Source organism: Tamandua tetradactyla, chromosome 16 (genome assembly GCF_023851605.1).
Source record: "Tamandua tetradactyla isolate mTamTet1 chromosome 16, mTamTet1.pri, whole genome shotgun sequence".
Lineage (NCBI taxonomy): Eukaryota > Metazoa > Chordata > Mammalia > Pilosa > Myrmecophagidae > Tamandua > Tamandua tetradactyla.
In genome coordinates, this window is record NC_135342.1 from 21,916,106 (window position 1) to 21,931,512 (window position 15,407).

Here is a 15,407-nt window from a genome sequence, read left to right on the forward strand (position 1 = left end):
CACCACCACCAACTTCTCAGCTGCATCTGTGTTGCCAGGAGACATACCTCAGCCCAACTTCCAGAAATAGCCCAGCGAAGCTGCTCCCAGTGGTCCCCACCCCAGGGAGTGACTTACATCACCCAGGAGAGGGAGCAGTTGCCTGCAGGCCACCACGGGAGCCTAGGTTTCCTGCCAGTATCCCAGCCCTGGATCCTCTCTTCATTGCCATCCATGATCTGGGACCACCCACCCTGGGCTGGCAGTAGATGAGGTCAAAGCAAGAGTGGGTAGCAGTTACCCAGCCAATGTTCTTTCTCCCTCAGGGTTACACAGGGTGGGATTTCATGGTGAAACCAATCCAGCAGCCCCTGAGCCCTACCTTCTTTTAGCAGGTGTGTGGCTTTAGGGAAATCCCTTCCCCCTCTCAGCCTCAGGCACCTCACCTCCACTACAGAGGTCAGGCTCTTCTCTAAGGGCACTTCCGGCCTGAATTCCTCACTCTCATTCTCTTAGCCATTATCAGAGAACTCCAATCTCTGTTTCTAGTTTCACAAGCTCACCTCTCAGATCCTGTGATGGAGTCCCTGATCTTGGGCCAACCATTTTAGCTTCAGGGAGCACTCCATTGTCAAAAGAACTTGGAGTTTGTACACAGAAGTCCTGGCTCAACTTCCTACAGCCTCATGGCCTCGAGCGTGTCAGTCGTTTTAACTGTGCCCATCGTCCCTACCTCACTGGTTGTTGAAGGAGCTTCTAGCTAAGTACTTGGCACAAAGTAGGCCAATCAATGACAACTATAATTATTGAGCCAGTCCCTTCTCAAGTTGCTGGCTTGGGGTGTTCCCATGGTTCCTCAAAGATCATTAGGGTTCCTGGCGAGGTCTACATTTCAAAACACAGTGGGCCATGTCTCCAAAGGACTCCCCAGATTAGTTTAGAAACACCCAGAGGAGGGTGCCGGTGTTAGAATGTGAGAGTGCAAAAAAACCATCTCTGATTCTCTTGGGGAATCGGGATGTGGGAAGGAGTCACAGAACCAGGGAAGGGCATTTCGAGCCATCTAAACTGCCTGGGCAACAGGGTAGAGATGAAGAGTTGAAAGCACTTTCATGGAAGTGCAGGTCCTTTACAGAATGGGGCAGTGGTCAGCTCTAAGGCCAGAGTGTGACCTGAGGTTTATGTAGCCCTGAGGTCAGGAGATTTTTCCCAGGCCGTTTTGACCCAGTCATTTGGGCTCAGACCCTCTGGCCACAGATCTACAGGGGCAGGTAGGGAGGTAGGACCCAGACCAGATCCTTGTCCTTCAGAATCAAGCAAAGGCTGTGCCCCACACTTAAGACAGATGACCGCATCAAAAGGTCCAAAGTTTTATTGTTTGGAATACATTCTCCAGCCGCCCCTCCCTCACTCCCTCCCCACCACCCTCCATGCCCAGTACAGAATAAGGCTTGACCACAGCCCCCACCCCCACCCCACCCGAGGGGCCCCTGCTGGGAGGCAGAGGGGGCTTCCAGTTTGGTTTCAGGGCAGCCCATTCCCACCCCACCCCCACCCACCTGCCCATGGGCCAGTCCTAGGAGCAGCTAAAGGTGAAGGGGTTGGACCGGTGCTGGGTGGGGAATGAGAGAAGGACAGCAGGCACTTGAAGAGATTTGTGGCCCATGGGTGGCACCCCTCACCCTCTTCCACTTCCCACCGCCCACCACGCAGAATTTTTGGTTCATCATAAAATTGTCCCTCCCTCCCCTGCTGTTACCTTGTGGGGTATGAGAAGCCCAGGCACTCACAGCCCCTGGAGGGGCAAGGAAGGCAGGGTTGGGACTGGGAATGGTTGTGGGGCAAGAGGGAGAGGTGCAAGAGGCAGAGGCCAGGGAGGGAGACAAGGCTTTACTTCCTAAGCGATTGTAATAAAAAAGTTCCTGGGTATTGAGACCAGAGCCTCAATTCAAATAAAAATCCCCAGAACGGCAGTGGCCCCCTTAACCTCCCCCCTCCCGTCCTCCTCCCTCCCCCACCTTGCCCAGAGCTTAGAAACCCACAGACAGGGGACAGTCCCCAGTTCTGGGCACCCACCCATCCCGACCATTAAAAAAAAAATTAAAGTTTTATACAAAATATGGGGGGGGGGGCAGGGAGAGGGAGGAGGCAGAGAAGAGGCAGCTGCCCTCACCTCCAGGGCATTGGGGGGTGGGGTGGTTAAGGCAGCAAAAGAAGCATGGGTATGGGGGCACATGGGTCCCCTGCCCACAGACCTCAGGAGTCTCGGTGCTCCAGAGAGAGCTGGGCCGTGGCGTGTTGGAGATCAGAGCTCACCCGCCTTGGGGTGAGGGGACCCCCAGCCTCCCCGGGCCCCTCCCCACGGACCTTTTTGTCCTCACCCTCATCCTCCAGGCCCCCAGCGGTGCCCCCACCCCCTTCCAAGCGACAGTCTTCACTCCAGCGCCGCTTAAAGCGCAGCTTGAGGGGCATGCACTGGGCCGCCCCAGGTGCCTCGCCGGGCTCGGGCTTGGGGGGTGCAGGCGGGGCCCGGGGCGCCTTGAACACCTCCCCATCTTCCTCGTCCTCATCACTGATATCAGTCACCTCCACCTCTTCTGACTCGCCTTCCGAGATCGGCTCCACCTTGATCTGTGGTGGCAGCGGTGGTGGGGCCAGCACCCCCGCCCCGTCACCCAGCCCGCCGCTGCCGCCACTGCCAACGCCCAGGCCGCCCTTGTCAGCGCCTGCTGGAGGCTTCTCCCCAGCTGCCCGCTGCCGGCGTCCTAGCGGGGGCGGCTGGAGCTTAAACTTGAATGGGGAGGAAGAGGAGGAAGAGGAGGACGAGGCCGAGGAGGGAACCGGCGGGGTCTCGGGTGCCAGGGGTGGCAGCGGGCACTTGTCAGGGCGCTGGGGCTGGGGCACCACCAGCCCAGGGTAGTGTAGGAAGGCGCGGGGGCTGAGGTGGTAGTTGTAGACGCTTTGGGTGTGGGCCTGCAGGTACCGCTTCATGTCCTCAGGGCTGAAGGAGAAGTGGGAGCCTCCCCCTGAGCCACTGGGCCCCCCGCCACCTCCAGGATACATGGGGCTCAGCGTGGGCGAGGGAGTGTAGGCCAGGTGGGTGGGCGTCATAGGCAGAGCCGGAGAGAGCTGAGGGGGCAGCAGGGAGCCAGGCCCAGCCAGGGGTGACACCGGGAAGGGACTGAGGGGCTCAGGGCCACCCCGGGGCCGGGGGTAGACACGGAAGACTCCAGGGTCATGGGGCAGACGGGCCAGCGGGGGTCCGCGGAAGGCACCCAGCTCGGGGGGGCCAGGCGCTCGGGTCCGGGGGTCATCTCCCAGTGGCTCCTCCAGCTCTGACGTGCCATCGCTACAGTCGCTGACTGAGCCCCGGCCCAGCCGGCGGGCCACCACCGCTGAGAAGAGGGAGGATGAGGACGAGGAGCAGGCAGGTGGTGAGCGGGGGTCTTCAGTGGGCGACAGCACCTCCGAGGGCGTTGAGGGAGGGAAGCGGAAATGGCTGCCGCCCGATGGCACTGGTGGGGCGCTCTGGGGCACCGCACCCCCTAGCAGGAAAGGGGAGGCTTGGTGTGAGGGCACCTTTGGCAAGTCCTGGCCCTTCTCTGAGGTGGTTTGCCACATGGGGTGCCCTGAGGATAGCATGCAGTCAGGAGTATGTGGCCCCTGAGGGGAGAGACGGCCCCCTTACCCCTCTGTGAACACCATTTCTCCTCCCACCAAGGCCAAACCTGCCACCCTCATACTCACCAGCCAACCCTACATCGATGAAAGGGTAATTAACCAGCACCAGTTTGTTGAAGTTGAATTTGTAGGTGAACCTTTTCCCCTTGGTCTTGTGCAGAATGCGTTTGTTGTAGTAATAGCTGTGGGGGTAGAAACACATGTAGGGCAATCAGTCACTAGAGCCCAAGTCCAGACTCCATGCTCTGGCTCACGCTTGGGTGCTGCCCACAAAGGGTGACCCAGAAAGACAGGCCACATGAGAGAAATCAAGTTCCCAGACGGGGAAACTGTCTCTCCCCTCAGGTCTCAGGCCAAGCACCCATGACTGCACGCTAGCCTCGGAACACTGCTATATGACAAACCGCCTCAGAGAAGGGCCAAAGGTCCCACAGTTAGAATTCGGCAGAGCCGGGAGTCAACCCCCAAAGCCCGTTCCCATGTCAGGGCCATTCAACAGGTGGGGACCGCCCACATATGCTCAGGGGCCTCTGCCCCTCCTCACCGCAGGGCCCGGCTCAGCTTGTCATAGTTCATTTGGGGTTTGCACTTGCGGACGCCCCAGAGCCGAGCCACCTCGTCGGGGTCCTTGATGACGAACTCGCCGTAGTCCCCCTGCCAGGCGATGACGCCCTGGTACTCCTCCTTCCGCAGCAGCTCCAGGATAAAGTGCCACAGCTGGATCTGCCGCGAGCCCGGGGACGACTCCGGCTTGTAGGCCCAGTCGGGGAAGGCAAAGCCTGGGGACGGGAGGAGGGAGCGGCCCGGGTCAGGATGCCACATCCGGGGCTCTGGGTCCCATCCCATGGTCCACCTCCTACCCTGCCCTCAATGTGAGGAAATCAGTCTCCCCTTGGCCAGGTCAGGACCCAGGTTAGAGGAAGACAGTGTGCATCTGTCTGCTTGCCTGTGAGAGGGGGCTAGACGGGAGCTGGGGGGAGGGGAAGCTGGAGCCTGCTCCGGCGACACCGGGAGAAACAGGAAACCGTCGGCGGCGGGTCCCGGGGCCAGTGCCAGGGGGCCAGGCACCAAGCCAGGCCGGCGGGCAGGGCTGCCAGGGGGGGAGGGGCAGGAAGGGGCGGCCGACAGACACACGTGGCCAGGCGGGTTGGGGCGCACACCCCCAGAACACACCGCACTCCCATTCAGGCCCCCCACCCCACCCCACAGCTCCTTGGTCCCCTGCTAGGAACATATACTGTCTCATCCCAAGACCTGACAAGGGCCCCTACTCCCACCCCAGGACCTGAGAGGAGGAATTTTTTTTTTTCTTAAAAGGACCAGGAGGGGTGGGGTGGCTGGTTGACGATGAGGTCAGCGCTTGCACACACAGAGGCTTCTGTCTTCCCTGGAGAGTGAAACCCAGACTGTCTGAGAGAGGGCCCCCCCAAGCCCTGGACCCTCTCTCTGCGGCACTGCCCTCCCCAGACCCAGGCACACAGGCCCAACCTGCCCAGAGGGGCCCCCCCGCCCAGCCCAGGCTTTGAGATTGAACAGGCATTGCTGGAGCCTGTCACCTTCTTTCCCCTTCTGCCTTCTCATCCTCAGCTTCTTCTCAACCCACCTGCCTGCCCACCCCCAGCATTAACCTTGGGTAGAGGTTGGTAGTGGGCTGGCTGGTCCCTGGAGGGGGTGGGCAGCCTGGGGGGGGGGGCTGCGGTTGTTGTCATTTCCCAAACCCCCGGGTAATCAGGGGCCATCAATAATTCAGCACTAGGCAGCCGGTAATGGAGGGGTGGGAGGAGGGAAGGGGAGGAAGGGAGGGAGGGAGGAAGGCAGGGCAGGGGCCTTGGTGCCATAAGAGAGATAAGGCCAAGGTGGACAGTTAAAGATGAGTAGGGTACCCAAGTCCCAGCCAGACCTCCCTCCTTTGGCCACCACTCAAGCAGGTACCAACCAGGCCTTCGGACCACACTGAGTCTCCCCTGAAGACTCACCCCAGCCTGGAATCCAAAAGGGAATCAGTAGTTTCTGTCTCCAAAGGGACAAGCCCCTCCAAATCCATACTTCACTGGCTGCCCCCAGGAGCCAGGACCCTGACCTCTGGCCCTGGGTAAACTGGGATGGCCTAGTTCCTTCCAGAAACCCCAGCTCCAAACCAGCCCCTCAGGGCTAAGAGACCCAGGTTCCTCCACCAGCAGCCCCTGCTCCATTCCCTGGCAACCCAACCCTTTCCAGGGACCCCACCATCCATAGCCCTACACCCACCTTGGGAATCCAGGTGTTCACTCAGCACCCTCCCCCTGCTGGAGAACCCAATCCCCTGGGTCTCCTTCAGGGCTGAGGCCCTTGAGAAGCCAGGTGACCAAGCCTCCACACCCATGGACCCTTCAACCCCCTCCAAAAAGCTCCAGGTCCCCCTCAGGGCCCCGAGCTCTAGGCTACTCCCACCTAAGCCCCCAATCTGGCTCCGGGACCCAGGAGAGGGGCTGAAGCCCCTGAGACTTCAGTCTGGGGGTGAGGGATATACTGATTCCCACCCTCCCCCCCCAAATTAAAGCCACCCTTCCCAGCCCACCCGCCCCAGCCTCCGTGTCCCGGTAACCAGGCAACGTGTGTGCAGCGACAGTCCTGGGAGCGGGGGAGCAGGAGGCTAAAAATAAACTTTGCAGAAGAGAAGGAGTGAGAGAGACTACATGCAACACAAAGGGAACTCGGAAAGGAGGTGGGGGGCTCTGGAAAGGCCTCAAGCTGCATTCCCAGAACAGTCCCAGGCCCCCTTGCTAACCCCCCTCCTGAACAACTCCCCCAGGGCCAGGACCCTGGCTCCCACTCCTGGCAAGGACCCTCGTCACCCTCAGGCCCACCCCAATGCTGGCTTTCCTCATCGGACACATTATACACGAGAGCCTGTTCCCGGCTTTGGGGGGGACAATGAAGGGGGGGTGACGTCAGGGTGTCTCAATGGGGCTCTGTTCCCCAGGCCTTGGAGCCAGGAGCCAGGCACGGGCGAAAGGAGCATGTGTGATTGTGTGTTGTATATGGATTCCACGTGCTTAAAACAGGGAAACACCCAGCCTGCATCAAGAAAGCTTGGGGGTGCAGGCTCTCTGGGGCAAGGGATACAATGAGGCAGGGGGAGAGCAGCTGACGTTGAGAGGAGTCCAGGAAACTGGGACACAGGGTGCAGTGATGGTAGCAGAAAGACAGGAAGGGTCAGGATGGCCCTATCCCAGAAGGCACACCTGGGTTCCACAAAAGGCTGGGCACCGATTCTCCCAGACTGTGGAAGCCTGGGGGGGGGGGGGAGTACAACTCCTGAGCACCCTCCAACTCCACGTGACCACTTAAACTTTTTATAAGGGACTATAGGCCTCGGAAGGGAGGGGGCAGTAGTAGAGGAAGAACTAGCTGGCCTCCTGGGGGGCCACCACCTCCCCCACTCCAGCCAGCCCTGAATGGCGCCAGAGCCGGGAAGAAAACAGGAAGTGGGAAACAGCCGCGGTAGAGGAGAGAGGGGCCGGGATGGAGGATCGGATAGAAGGGCGCGCAGCGGATGGCCAGGACGCAGACAGACAGACCGACTGATCGCGAGGCCGTTCCTGGCCTCTGCCTCCAACCCCAGCCAGGGAGCCCACACAAGGCTCGGCCCCAAAACAGGGTTGGAAGAGCAGCCCAGCCGGGCCCGTGGCAGGGAGGGAAGACGAGGCGGGGATGTCTGGGCGCTGTGGCCCCCCTCCTCGGATGAGGGGAGCCTCCTTCAGCCCCTGGGGCCCAGCAGCCCGCGAGCCTGTGGGAGCAGGGGAGTGTGTGGGACGCACGTGACTGACCCTACAGCACTCAGCACCCCTGCCCCACCCCCAGCCCCCTCCACCGCCCCAATCCCCAGGCTCCCGAGCCGGGCTCGGAGCCCTTTAAGAACCGCCCCCACCCGCCGAGTGGGGAGGGGGGGTGGGTGGGCCGGTCGGGGCATACACCCGCACACAGGAGCCTCAGGCGCGGCCGCCGCCGGGGGAAGGAAACAAGTTTGAACAGCGGCGCCCGGCCCCTTTCCCCCTCCCCCGTCTCCGCCCCGGGCCGGATTCCGACGGGGTGGACGGGCAGGGGGCGGCTGGGACCCCTCCCCCTAGAGCGTTCCGGCGCAAAGCGCAAAGTCCAGTCCGCAAGAGCCTGGGGGCGGCGGGGGAGGGGAAAAGGGGGAAGGTCCGAGTGGGAGGGGGGTTAATCCCGCTGCCCCCCGCCCGCCGACAGAGGGGGGAGGGGAACCTTGGCCCCTTAAGGAGGAGCAAGTTGGCGGGGAAGAGGGGGGCGGAGGGAAAAGACGGCCCGCCGAAAGCGAAGGGCTGGATAAGGGAGGGGAACAAGGGAGGAAGCCTCCGCGCCCCCTTACCCTCCTGCACCCCGAGTCCCGGGAGGCGGTAGAGGAGGGTGCCCAGGTCTCCCCCGGAGCCACCTTAAAGCCGCGCGTTCTACGGTCGGAAACAAAAAGTTCCTTTTTCGAACGTTCGGGCTGCGCTTAGGAACTTTGCGACTCCGCGCGGGCGGGGGAGCTAGGAGCCGGCGGAGACGGGCGGGGGAGGGGCGGCGCAGCCTGGACCCCGAGTCCCGGGCTCCCCACTCACGCCCTCCTTCCTAGCCCTCCCGTATTCCCACTAATCCAGTGCTGGGTACGCGCCGCCGTGAAGGTCACGGGCTGGACCGCGTAGTGCGGGACCGGGTAAAGCAGGCGCCGTGGACAGTTCCCCCTCCCCACCCCCGCACACGTCCCGGTCCCCAGAGTGCAACGTGACAGAGCGGAGGGGAGGGACCCCGCCACCCCAGTGATCCCGGGAGTGGAGAGGAGCCCAGCTTGCGCGATCCGGGCAGGGAGCAAGGACCAGGACACGCAGCACCCACCCCACTCCGCCCGGAGCTAGGAATTGGGGATCCCAGGCAGCACACCCAGCTCGCGCCACGAGAAGCAACAGGTCTCGAGTGCTGGGGGTCCCCCAGAACTGGGGATCACTTGGGCTCCCCTAGACCCCTTCAGACCCCCCCAAAGTTTCTCCGCCTGGTCTCCCGGGGCAACAAGTCTCTCCCACACGTGGTGCCCCCGCCCCCACCTGTGTCCGCCGGGGTCTTCATGCTGGGGGGCCCGGGGCGAGGCGCCCGGACTCCCGGCCGCAGCTCCCGGCGCCCGCGCTGCCCCGTCCCGTCCCGCGCCCGTCGGGCCGCCCTCGCCGCCTCACCCGGCCTCGCCTCTCAGAGCCTCTCCCCTCCCCGCCGCCGCCTCCCGGGTTAATATCGCACTCCGGGGCCGGGACGCCCACGCCCCCCGGCCGGCGACGTCACCGCCGCGTCGCCATGGCGACACTGCGCCCGCCCCCTCCCCGCGCACTCACACACACACACACACACACACACACGTACACACACACACACACACACACGTACACACACGCACACTCGCCGGCGCGCAGCCACTGAGGACTGACAGGCTCTGAGCTTAAAGGAGCCGCGCGGCGGGGGAGAGAGAAAGGAGGGGCGGGGATGGGATGGGGTCCCGAGGGTCATGACCCTTCCTCGGAGACTCCAAGTCCGCGGATAACTGAAATCCTCAGAACTCACGACCTGCCGCCCTTCTCATCTCCTGCCCATTGCAGGATCCAGAATTTCTTTGGGGGCTTGTAAGAAGTGTGGTCGGGCCCTTCTGAGGGGTGTCAGAAACTTTTGCGGAGAGGGGGCAAAATGACCTTCTGGGAAGAGGCAGAATATTTTCTGCAGCAGGGTGGGGTCAGGACCATGGAGATGATCAAGACCTCTCCATTTCCCAGCCTGGCCTTACCCTGCCCCCCAACCCTCTGCCTGAATGGGGGCAGCTGTCCAGGGGTGGGGTGGAGTGGGTGGGAAGTATTTCCCAGCATCGGAAATGGGGAGGCGGCTGTGCCCTCTTCTATGAGGATGGGGTCTTGGCCTTCCTGACAGCCCTGGTCCCAGCTGGGAAGGAAGTGACCAGAGAGAATGTATTCAGGAGCCCCCACCCCCCTCCATCCCCAAGCTGCAGCTGTTCTGGGGAGATGGCTGGCGCCGGAGGTACCCCCCACCTCCACCACTGGGGCAGGGGGTTCCGGCAGTAGGGCCAGGATGCGAGGGGGCGACCAAAGTCTGAACAAATGTGTTCCCAAGGGACACTGGGGTGTCGCCAGGAGACAGAAAGGCAGGGCTTAAGGATGGAGGCCAGAGCGGAGGGAAGTGTTAAGTCTCTGCTCTCTGGAGATGGCCAAGGGGGATGGATGGAGCCTGAAGCTCTGGGAAACCGGAAATCAGAGCCCAGATCTGCTGGAGGCAGAGAGCTGGTGGCGGCAGCAGCAGTAGCAGCAGCAGAGCAGCAGGGTAGAGGGCAAATAGAAGCACATACCCAGGATAAGCCTGGAGACAGGGCCTTAAAAAAAAAAAAAAAAGAGACCTGAGGTACCAAAAGAAGGGGGAAATGGAGGGATACTCAGAGAATCTGAACCCCAGATGAGGGGCAGGGAGAGACAGGCCATCGGGAGGGCAGGCTTGCAGGTTCTGAGTTCTTAGGACTTCAAGCCCAGCCTCCATTGCTGGGATCCTGGTCCAGCCCCTCACCAGAGCCTCAGAAAAAGGCCTAGGCCTCTTCCTCAGGGAGTCCCAAGCCTTCAGGGAAGCGGCAACCCCCCTGGGGAATTATGTATCCTTGCCTACGGACAATGCAGCTCGCCCATGGGTATTGTAACCCTCCGGGAGCAGTGCAGTCCAGTAATCATCATCATCATCATCATCATCATCATAATCGTTAGTTATTATTATAGCTCCCGAATTCCAAACACTCAAGAGGTGCCAGGTGCTGGGCCAAGCATTGTCCGGGGCATCTTCTCATTTAATCCTCACAAAATCCCAGTAAGGGAATTACTATCATTAGCCCTATTTACAGATTAAGAAAGTGAGACCCTGAGAGCAGAAATCAGTCTGCCAAAGTCACACAGCCAAGAAGTAATAGAGCCAGGATTCCAATCCAGATCTGATTCCCAGCTACCTCCCCTAACCACTATACTTCACTATCTTCTTTACCACCCACCCACACGCCTGCTCCCGGGATGAAAAGCTAATGCAAAATTTCATGGATAATAGATATGTAACTGCCCCCAGTTACATATCCACTCCCACCATCAAGCCAGAGAGACCTGGGTTTCAACCTTACCTCTTCTTCCTGCCTATGACAAAGATCAAGTTCACCTCTTTGAGTGTCAGCTTCCTCATCTGTAATATGGGGATATTAATAGTGCCTACATAATGGGGTTATTGTAAGAAATCAGAGATAAGAAATGCAATAAATACTGGTTATAATCACTGCCACATTCTATACCCCATGGGCTTCTCACCCTACAGACTCCAGCAAACTGCAGACAAATGCACAGCACTGACAGTGTGCAATTGCCCCTTCATGGCTTAATTCCATCCTGACTCAGTCCAACAGCTCAATCCCACTGTTACTCTGGAATGCAACCATGGATGGTAGGCAGGTCTCATGGGTGAGTGTGAATCCCTGGTGAAAATGACCCCTGGGCAGCCTGACCTTCTGTGGTGTGCGCAAACCTGTCCATGGATACTGTAACCCCTCAGGGGCCAGTGTGACTCCATCACAGGAATGTGGACCCTCTTGGATACTTCACTTGCTCAAGAACATGGAGATCCACCCCCAGGAACGGCAAGCCCCCAACATTCCTCCATAAAATGCCCAGAGATTGGGGAATGGTGATAGAAATTATTCATCATCACCAGCCATTCCTTGAAGACCATGCCATCCACCCACGGCCATATCAGGTCCAGGAAACAAGGGGAGGACACTGTGTAAAGCCTCCAGAAATGGCCCTAGGGTCCAGTGAAAAGTGAAGTAACTCACAGACCCAGGACCTGCCACTGATGAACCCACAGAGAAAACAACTCTGTCCAGACAATGAAGACAGCCCCCACTGCCAGGGACCTTTTCCCCTTCCCATTTACTGCCTGGACACAGATAACACATATCCTACTGTTGTCAGGCTAAGGCATAGACAGGATTTGTCCTCTAGAGAAGCCACAACATTTCACAGACTTGTTACCTCTGGGCAAGGGAATTTTGTGAACCATTTAAATCACCGTCAGAGCCCACCCAGAAACCCCATAAGTAATAATAATCTGTGAAAAATCTATGAACATTGTACTTCCTTTAGAAATACAAAGGACATTCTCACCCCCACCCCGATATAGAAGGTGTAGCCACCATAAACAGGGTGTTCCAAACAAAATGTAACCCCATTATGGGGTCATCTGTACTGGTCTCCTTTCTGCCACTGGCCCCTACAGTTTGTGCTCCTCTGGCAGCCAGGGGAGTTCTATCAAATCAGCTTACATCCTTTGGCAGGCCAAAACTCTCCAGTGACCCCTCTGCTTCCTGGAAGAAAAAGCTGATCCCTTGCAGTAGCCTACCAAGCCCTCTCTCACCATTGCCTTTTGTTTCTACTCCAGCATCCTTGCTATTTCTTGCACATGCCAGGCCTACTCTTGTCTCAGGAATTTTACCCACACTGTTCCATCTGCCTGGAAGACTTTCCCCCTGACATGCGCATAGCTCCATCTCTCATTCCCTTCAGGATTGTACTCAGAAATCACCTTTGCCATAAGACCTTGCCTGACCAACCAATTTAAAATTGCAAGCCCCTTCCCAGACTCCCATGTCCCCTCTCTGTGTGATTTTTCTCCATGGCTCTTATCCTCATCTCATATGTATTTCAATAATTTATATCTTACTCTGAGGATCCCTCTTCGACAACATCAGCTCCAAAAGGGCAGAGATTTTTACCCGTTTTGTTGCCTGCAGTATCCCTCAAGGCCTGGAACAGAGCCTGACACAGAGTAAGCACCCAGTCTATAATGAAGGACTGTGTCCATCTGTGGGCAGTGAACCTCCATATATTCAATATAACACAGACAAATGCAATTCTTATGCATGCAGAAACCCTCGTGAGCAGTTACTCCAGTGCCATCCCCTAAGAAGTAGAAACCCACAGTCAGAGGAAATGTGAACCCTCCATGTAGACTCCAAATTCAGAGGAAATCCCCATAACGGGGATTGTACTTCAGAAGTCAGGACCACAAAGACAAGGTCTAGTTTGTTTGCTTCCTTATTCAGGCTGGTAATACATATTTGCTGATGTGAATTGAATCCATGTATAGCTGGTGTATGCCAACCAGTAGTATGAGCTGCATATAGACAGTACAATGCCTATAAATGATATGAACTATATGGCTCTCATATGGACAGTATAAGCCCTAAATAGCACAACACACAAACTGTGAACCCCAATATACGCTGTGGGACTCTCACAAACCCCATATAGACAAGGTGACCCTCATAAATGGTGTGAGTCCCATATCGACAGTGATCCAATCATAAATGGCATTAGCCCCAAAGAGACAGTGAGATGCTCATAAATAGTGAGAACCTCAAACAGAAGGACAACTCTCAAATATGGTGAGAGCCCAACAAAGACTACGAGCCCCTCATAATCAATGTGAGATCCACATAGAAAGCATGACCCCAATAAACAGAGTAGGCAGTGAGACCCTTGGAAATGGTGTGAGCCCCATATGGATGGTGAGACAGCATATAAACAGTGCAGACCCTATACAAATGACATACTCCCTCATTAGAATAGTCTGTCACAGATGCAGTATAACTTCCTCAACACTGGGTGAACCCTTCCATCAAGAGGGTCAACTCACTTGACTTGGGGAAACCCCATATGCATAGTGCAGACATCCATATAAATAGGGAAATTTCCCATTAACAGTGTGAACAGTACATCCCTATAATCCATGTGGCCTTGTGCAATGTAACCCATGAGCATTGTGGCTCACATGGACAATGCCACCTGTTCTGGGGTGTTTCTTGACCAATGTAGACTCACCAATGGAGGTAACAAACCCCAATGGCCATACGGGAGTTTCATTTCATCATGGATAATGTGGTCCTTTTCCATAGTTAGGGAGAAACTATATGTCCCATTTAAACCCTCTGGGACTTTGCAGCCTTCATGAAGTTATATAAAACCCCCTCAGAATGTCTTAATTCTCCCATAAAAAGTTATCCAATCCCCCTCCAACACACATGTACCATGAACACTGGGCAGTACAACCTGTCGCCGGCAGTGGGGCCCCTGAATGGCAAGGACTTTCCAGGGCCTAACCCAGGATGGAGTGTATACAATTCCTAGTTTATTAATTTATTGGGCACTTACCACATGCAAAGCCCTGACTGAAACACCTCAACTTTATGAAGTAGTTTCTCTAATTGTCCCCATTTTTCAGATGTGGAGAGAACGGGAGAAGTTATGCACCAAGGTCACACAGCTAGAAATCATTACAGCTGCAACCACAAACTGCACTCAAATACAAGGCCATAAAGCCTCCTCAAGGATTCATAGAACATATGCTGAACCCTGGGATTCTTCCAAAAAACACCACCACAAACACCAGCACCACAGCACATACCAAGCATAAACCTCACAGACAAGGTTACCAAGAAGACCAGAAAAGCATAAACTCATCAGTCATGATAAACACCCGAATGATTTTAAAACCACAGCTCACATTTTTGAGCACTCTCTATTCCCAGCACTGTTCTAAATGATTTGTCCATGTTCACCCATTTCATCCTCATAACAACCCTATTACACTAGTATACTTTTATTATCTCTTTTTTTACAGAGGTGTTAACCAAGAAACAGAGTGGTTAAGTGACTTGCCCAAGGTCACACAGCTGGGAAGAAGCAGAGCTGGGTTTTGAGCCCTGGGCAGCCTGGATAAGCCTGTGTTACCCTGCCTGGTACATCATCACCACTATCCTACATGATAGTGTGATTTTAATCAACTGTGTAACTAACTATGTTTACTATGTTTTATGTAATGCTCCCAGGGCAGGATATGGCTTTTGGTGGGTGCCATTCCTTGAAGACAAGGAAAATAGGCCTTGGACAGTGTGAACTCCCACGAGGGTCTCCTTCATGCAGGTATAACTTGCATAAGCAATGGGGATCTCTCCGTAGACATCCTGAGTGTACCATAGCCAGGGATAATCCTGCCCAGATAGTGGAGACCTCCCTTCACTGTAGCAGAATGCTCTCTTCATGGAGAATAAAGATTTCCCCACTTATGGTCTCCTTCAACCTCAGAGCTAATGGGCACTGACTATGGGACATGAAACACCATCCCAAACACATTGTGAACTCCTGCCAGGTATGAGCCTCCCCATAAGCAATATAATCTCCTTTATATCCATGAGAAAGTTAACATAGACAACGCACATCTCCATGCATGGGGATCTTTCCGGGGCTACTGTGAACCCCTTTTGTGACAGCATGAACTGCTTTCCAAGGGCCTGCCTAACATGGGCAGTATGAACTCGCCTGATCAGTGTAAACTTTCCTCTGACACAGCATCCACCCAACGTGTTCAGAATAAACTGTCCTGAAAGGTATAAATTTTCCCTCTGCCCAAAGTTCATTCAATATTAGAAGCATGAATTCTCTTTCAGTACAAGATTAAAACAGTAATAATGGTATCATGATACTATAAGATAGTATAAGTAACAATATAACAGCCTAAGTAATACTGTAAGAGTCATTTAGAGTGTGAACTCCTTTGTAGACAACGAAATAAATTTTCCCCATTCCCAAGCCCAATCCTCTGTGAACAGTGGGACCTTCCCACGGATAAGTAGGAAACTT

General features: G+C 56.3%; 1 protein-coding gene across 3 annotated transcripts; it reads right to left on the minus strand.

Annotated features, from left to right (window-relative positions):
• Positions 1–14: 14 nt before the first annotated feature.
• Positions 15–8,947, minus strand: ERF (ETS2 repressor factor). 3 transcript variants are annotated; one of them, XM_077131688.1, is made up of 4 exons: positions 8,868–8,947; positions 4,205–4,439; positions 3,727–3,842; positions 15–3,524 (listed from the first exon to the last, which is right to left on the minus strand). In XM_077131688.1, exons 2-4 carry the CDS (start codon positions 4,234–4,236, stop codon positions 2,236–2,238), a joined length of 1,437 nt encoding a protein of 478 aa, XP_076987803.1. In that variant the 5' UTR covers positions 4,237–4,439; positions 8,868–8,947; the 3' UTR covers positions 15–2,235. The 3 variants fall into 3 exon arrangements, with proteins under 3 accessions (XP_076987803.1, XP_076987802.1, XP_076987801.1); XM_077131687.1 differs by lacking the exon at positions 8,868–8,947 and adding an exon at positions 8,030–8,731; XM_077131686.1 differs by lacking the exon at positions 8,868–8,947 and adding an exon at positions 8,742–8,853 and having other exon boundaries at positions 16–3,524.
• Positions 8,948–15,407: the final 6,460 nt, after the last annotated feature.

What these genes read in the sequence shown, in the direction of transcription:
- ERF (XM_077131686.1), bottom strand. Translation starts at nt 8,763, where the DNA reads ATGAAGACCCCGGCGGACACAG. An exon ending in GAAGACCCCGGCGGACACAG is followed by an intron (nt 4,440 to 8,741) that starts GTGGGGGCGGGG and finishes TCCCGTCCCCAG; the next exon opens with GCTTTGCCTTCCCCGACTGG. An exon ending in CATCGATGTAGGGTTGGCTG is followed by an intron (nt 3,525 to 3,726) that starts GTGAGTATGAGG and finishes CTTTCCTGCTAG; the next exon opens with GGGGTGCGGTGCCCCAGAGC.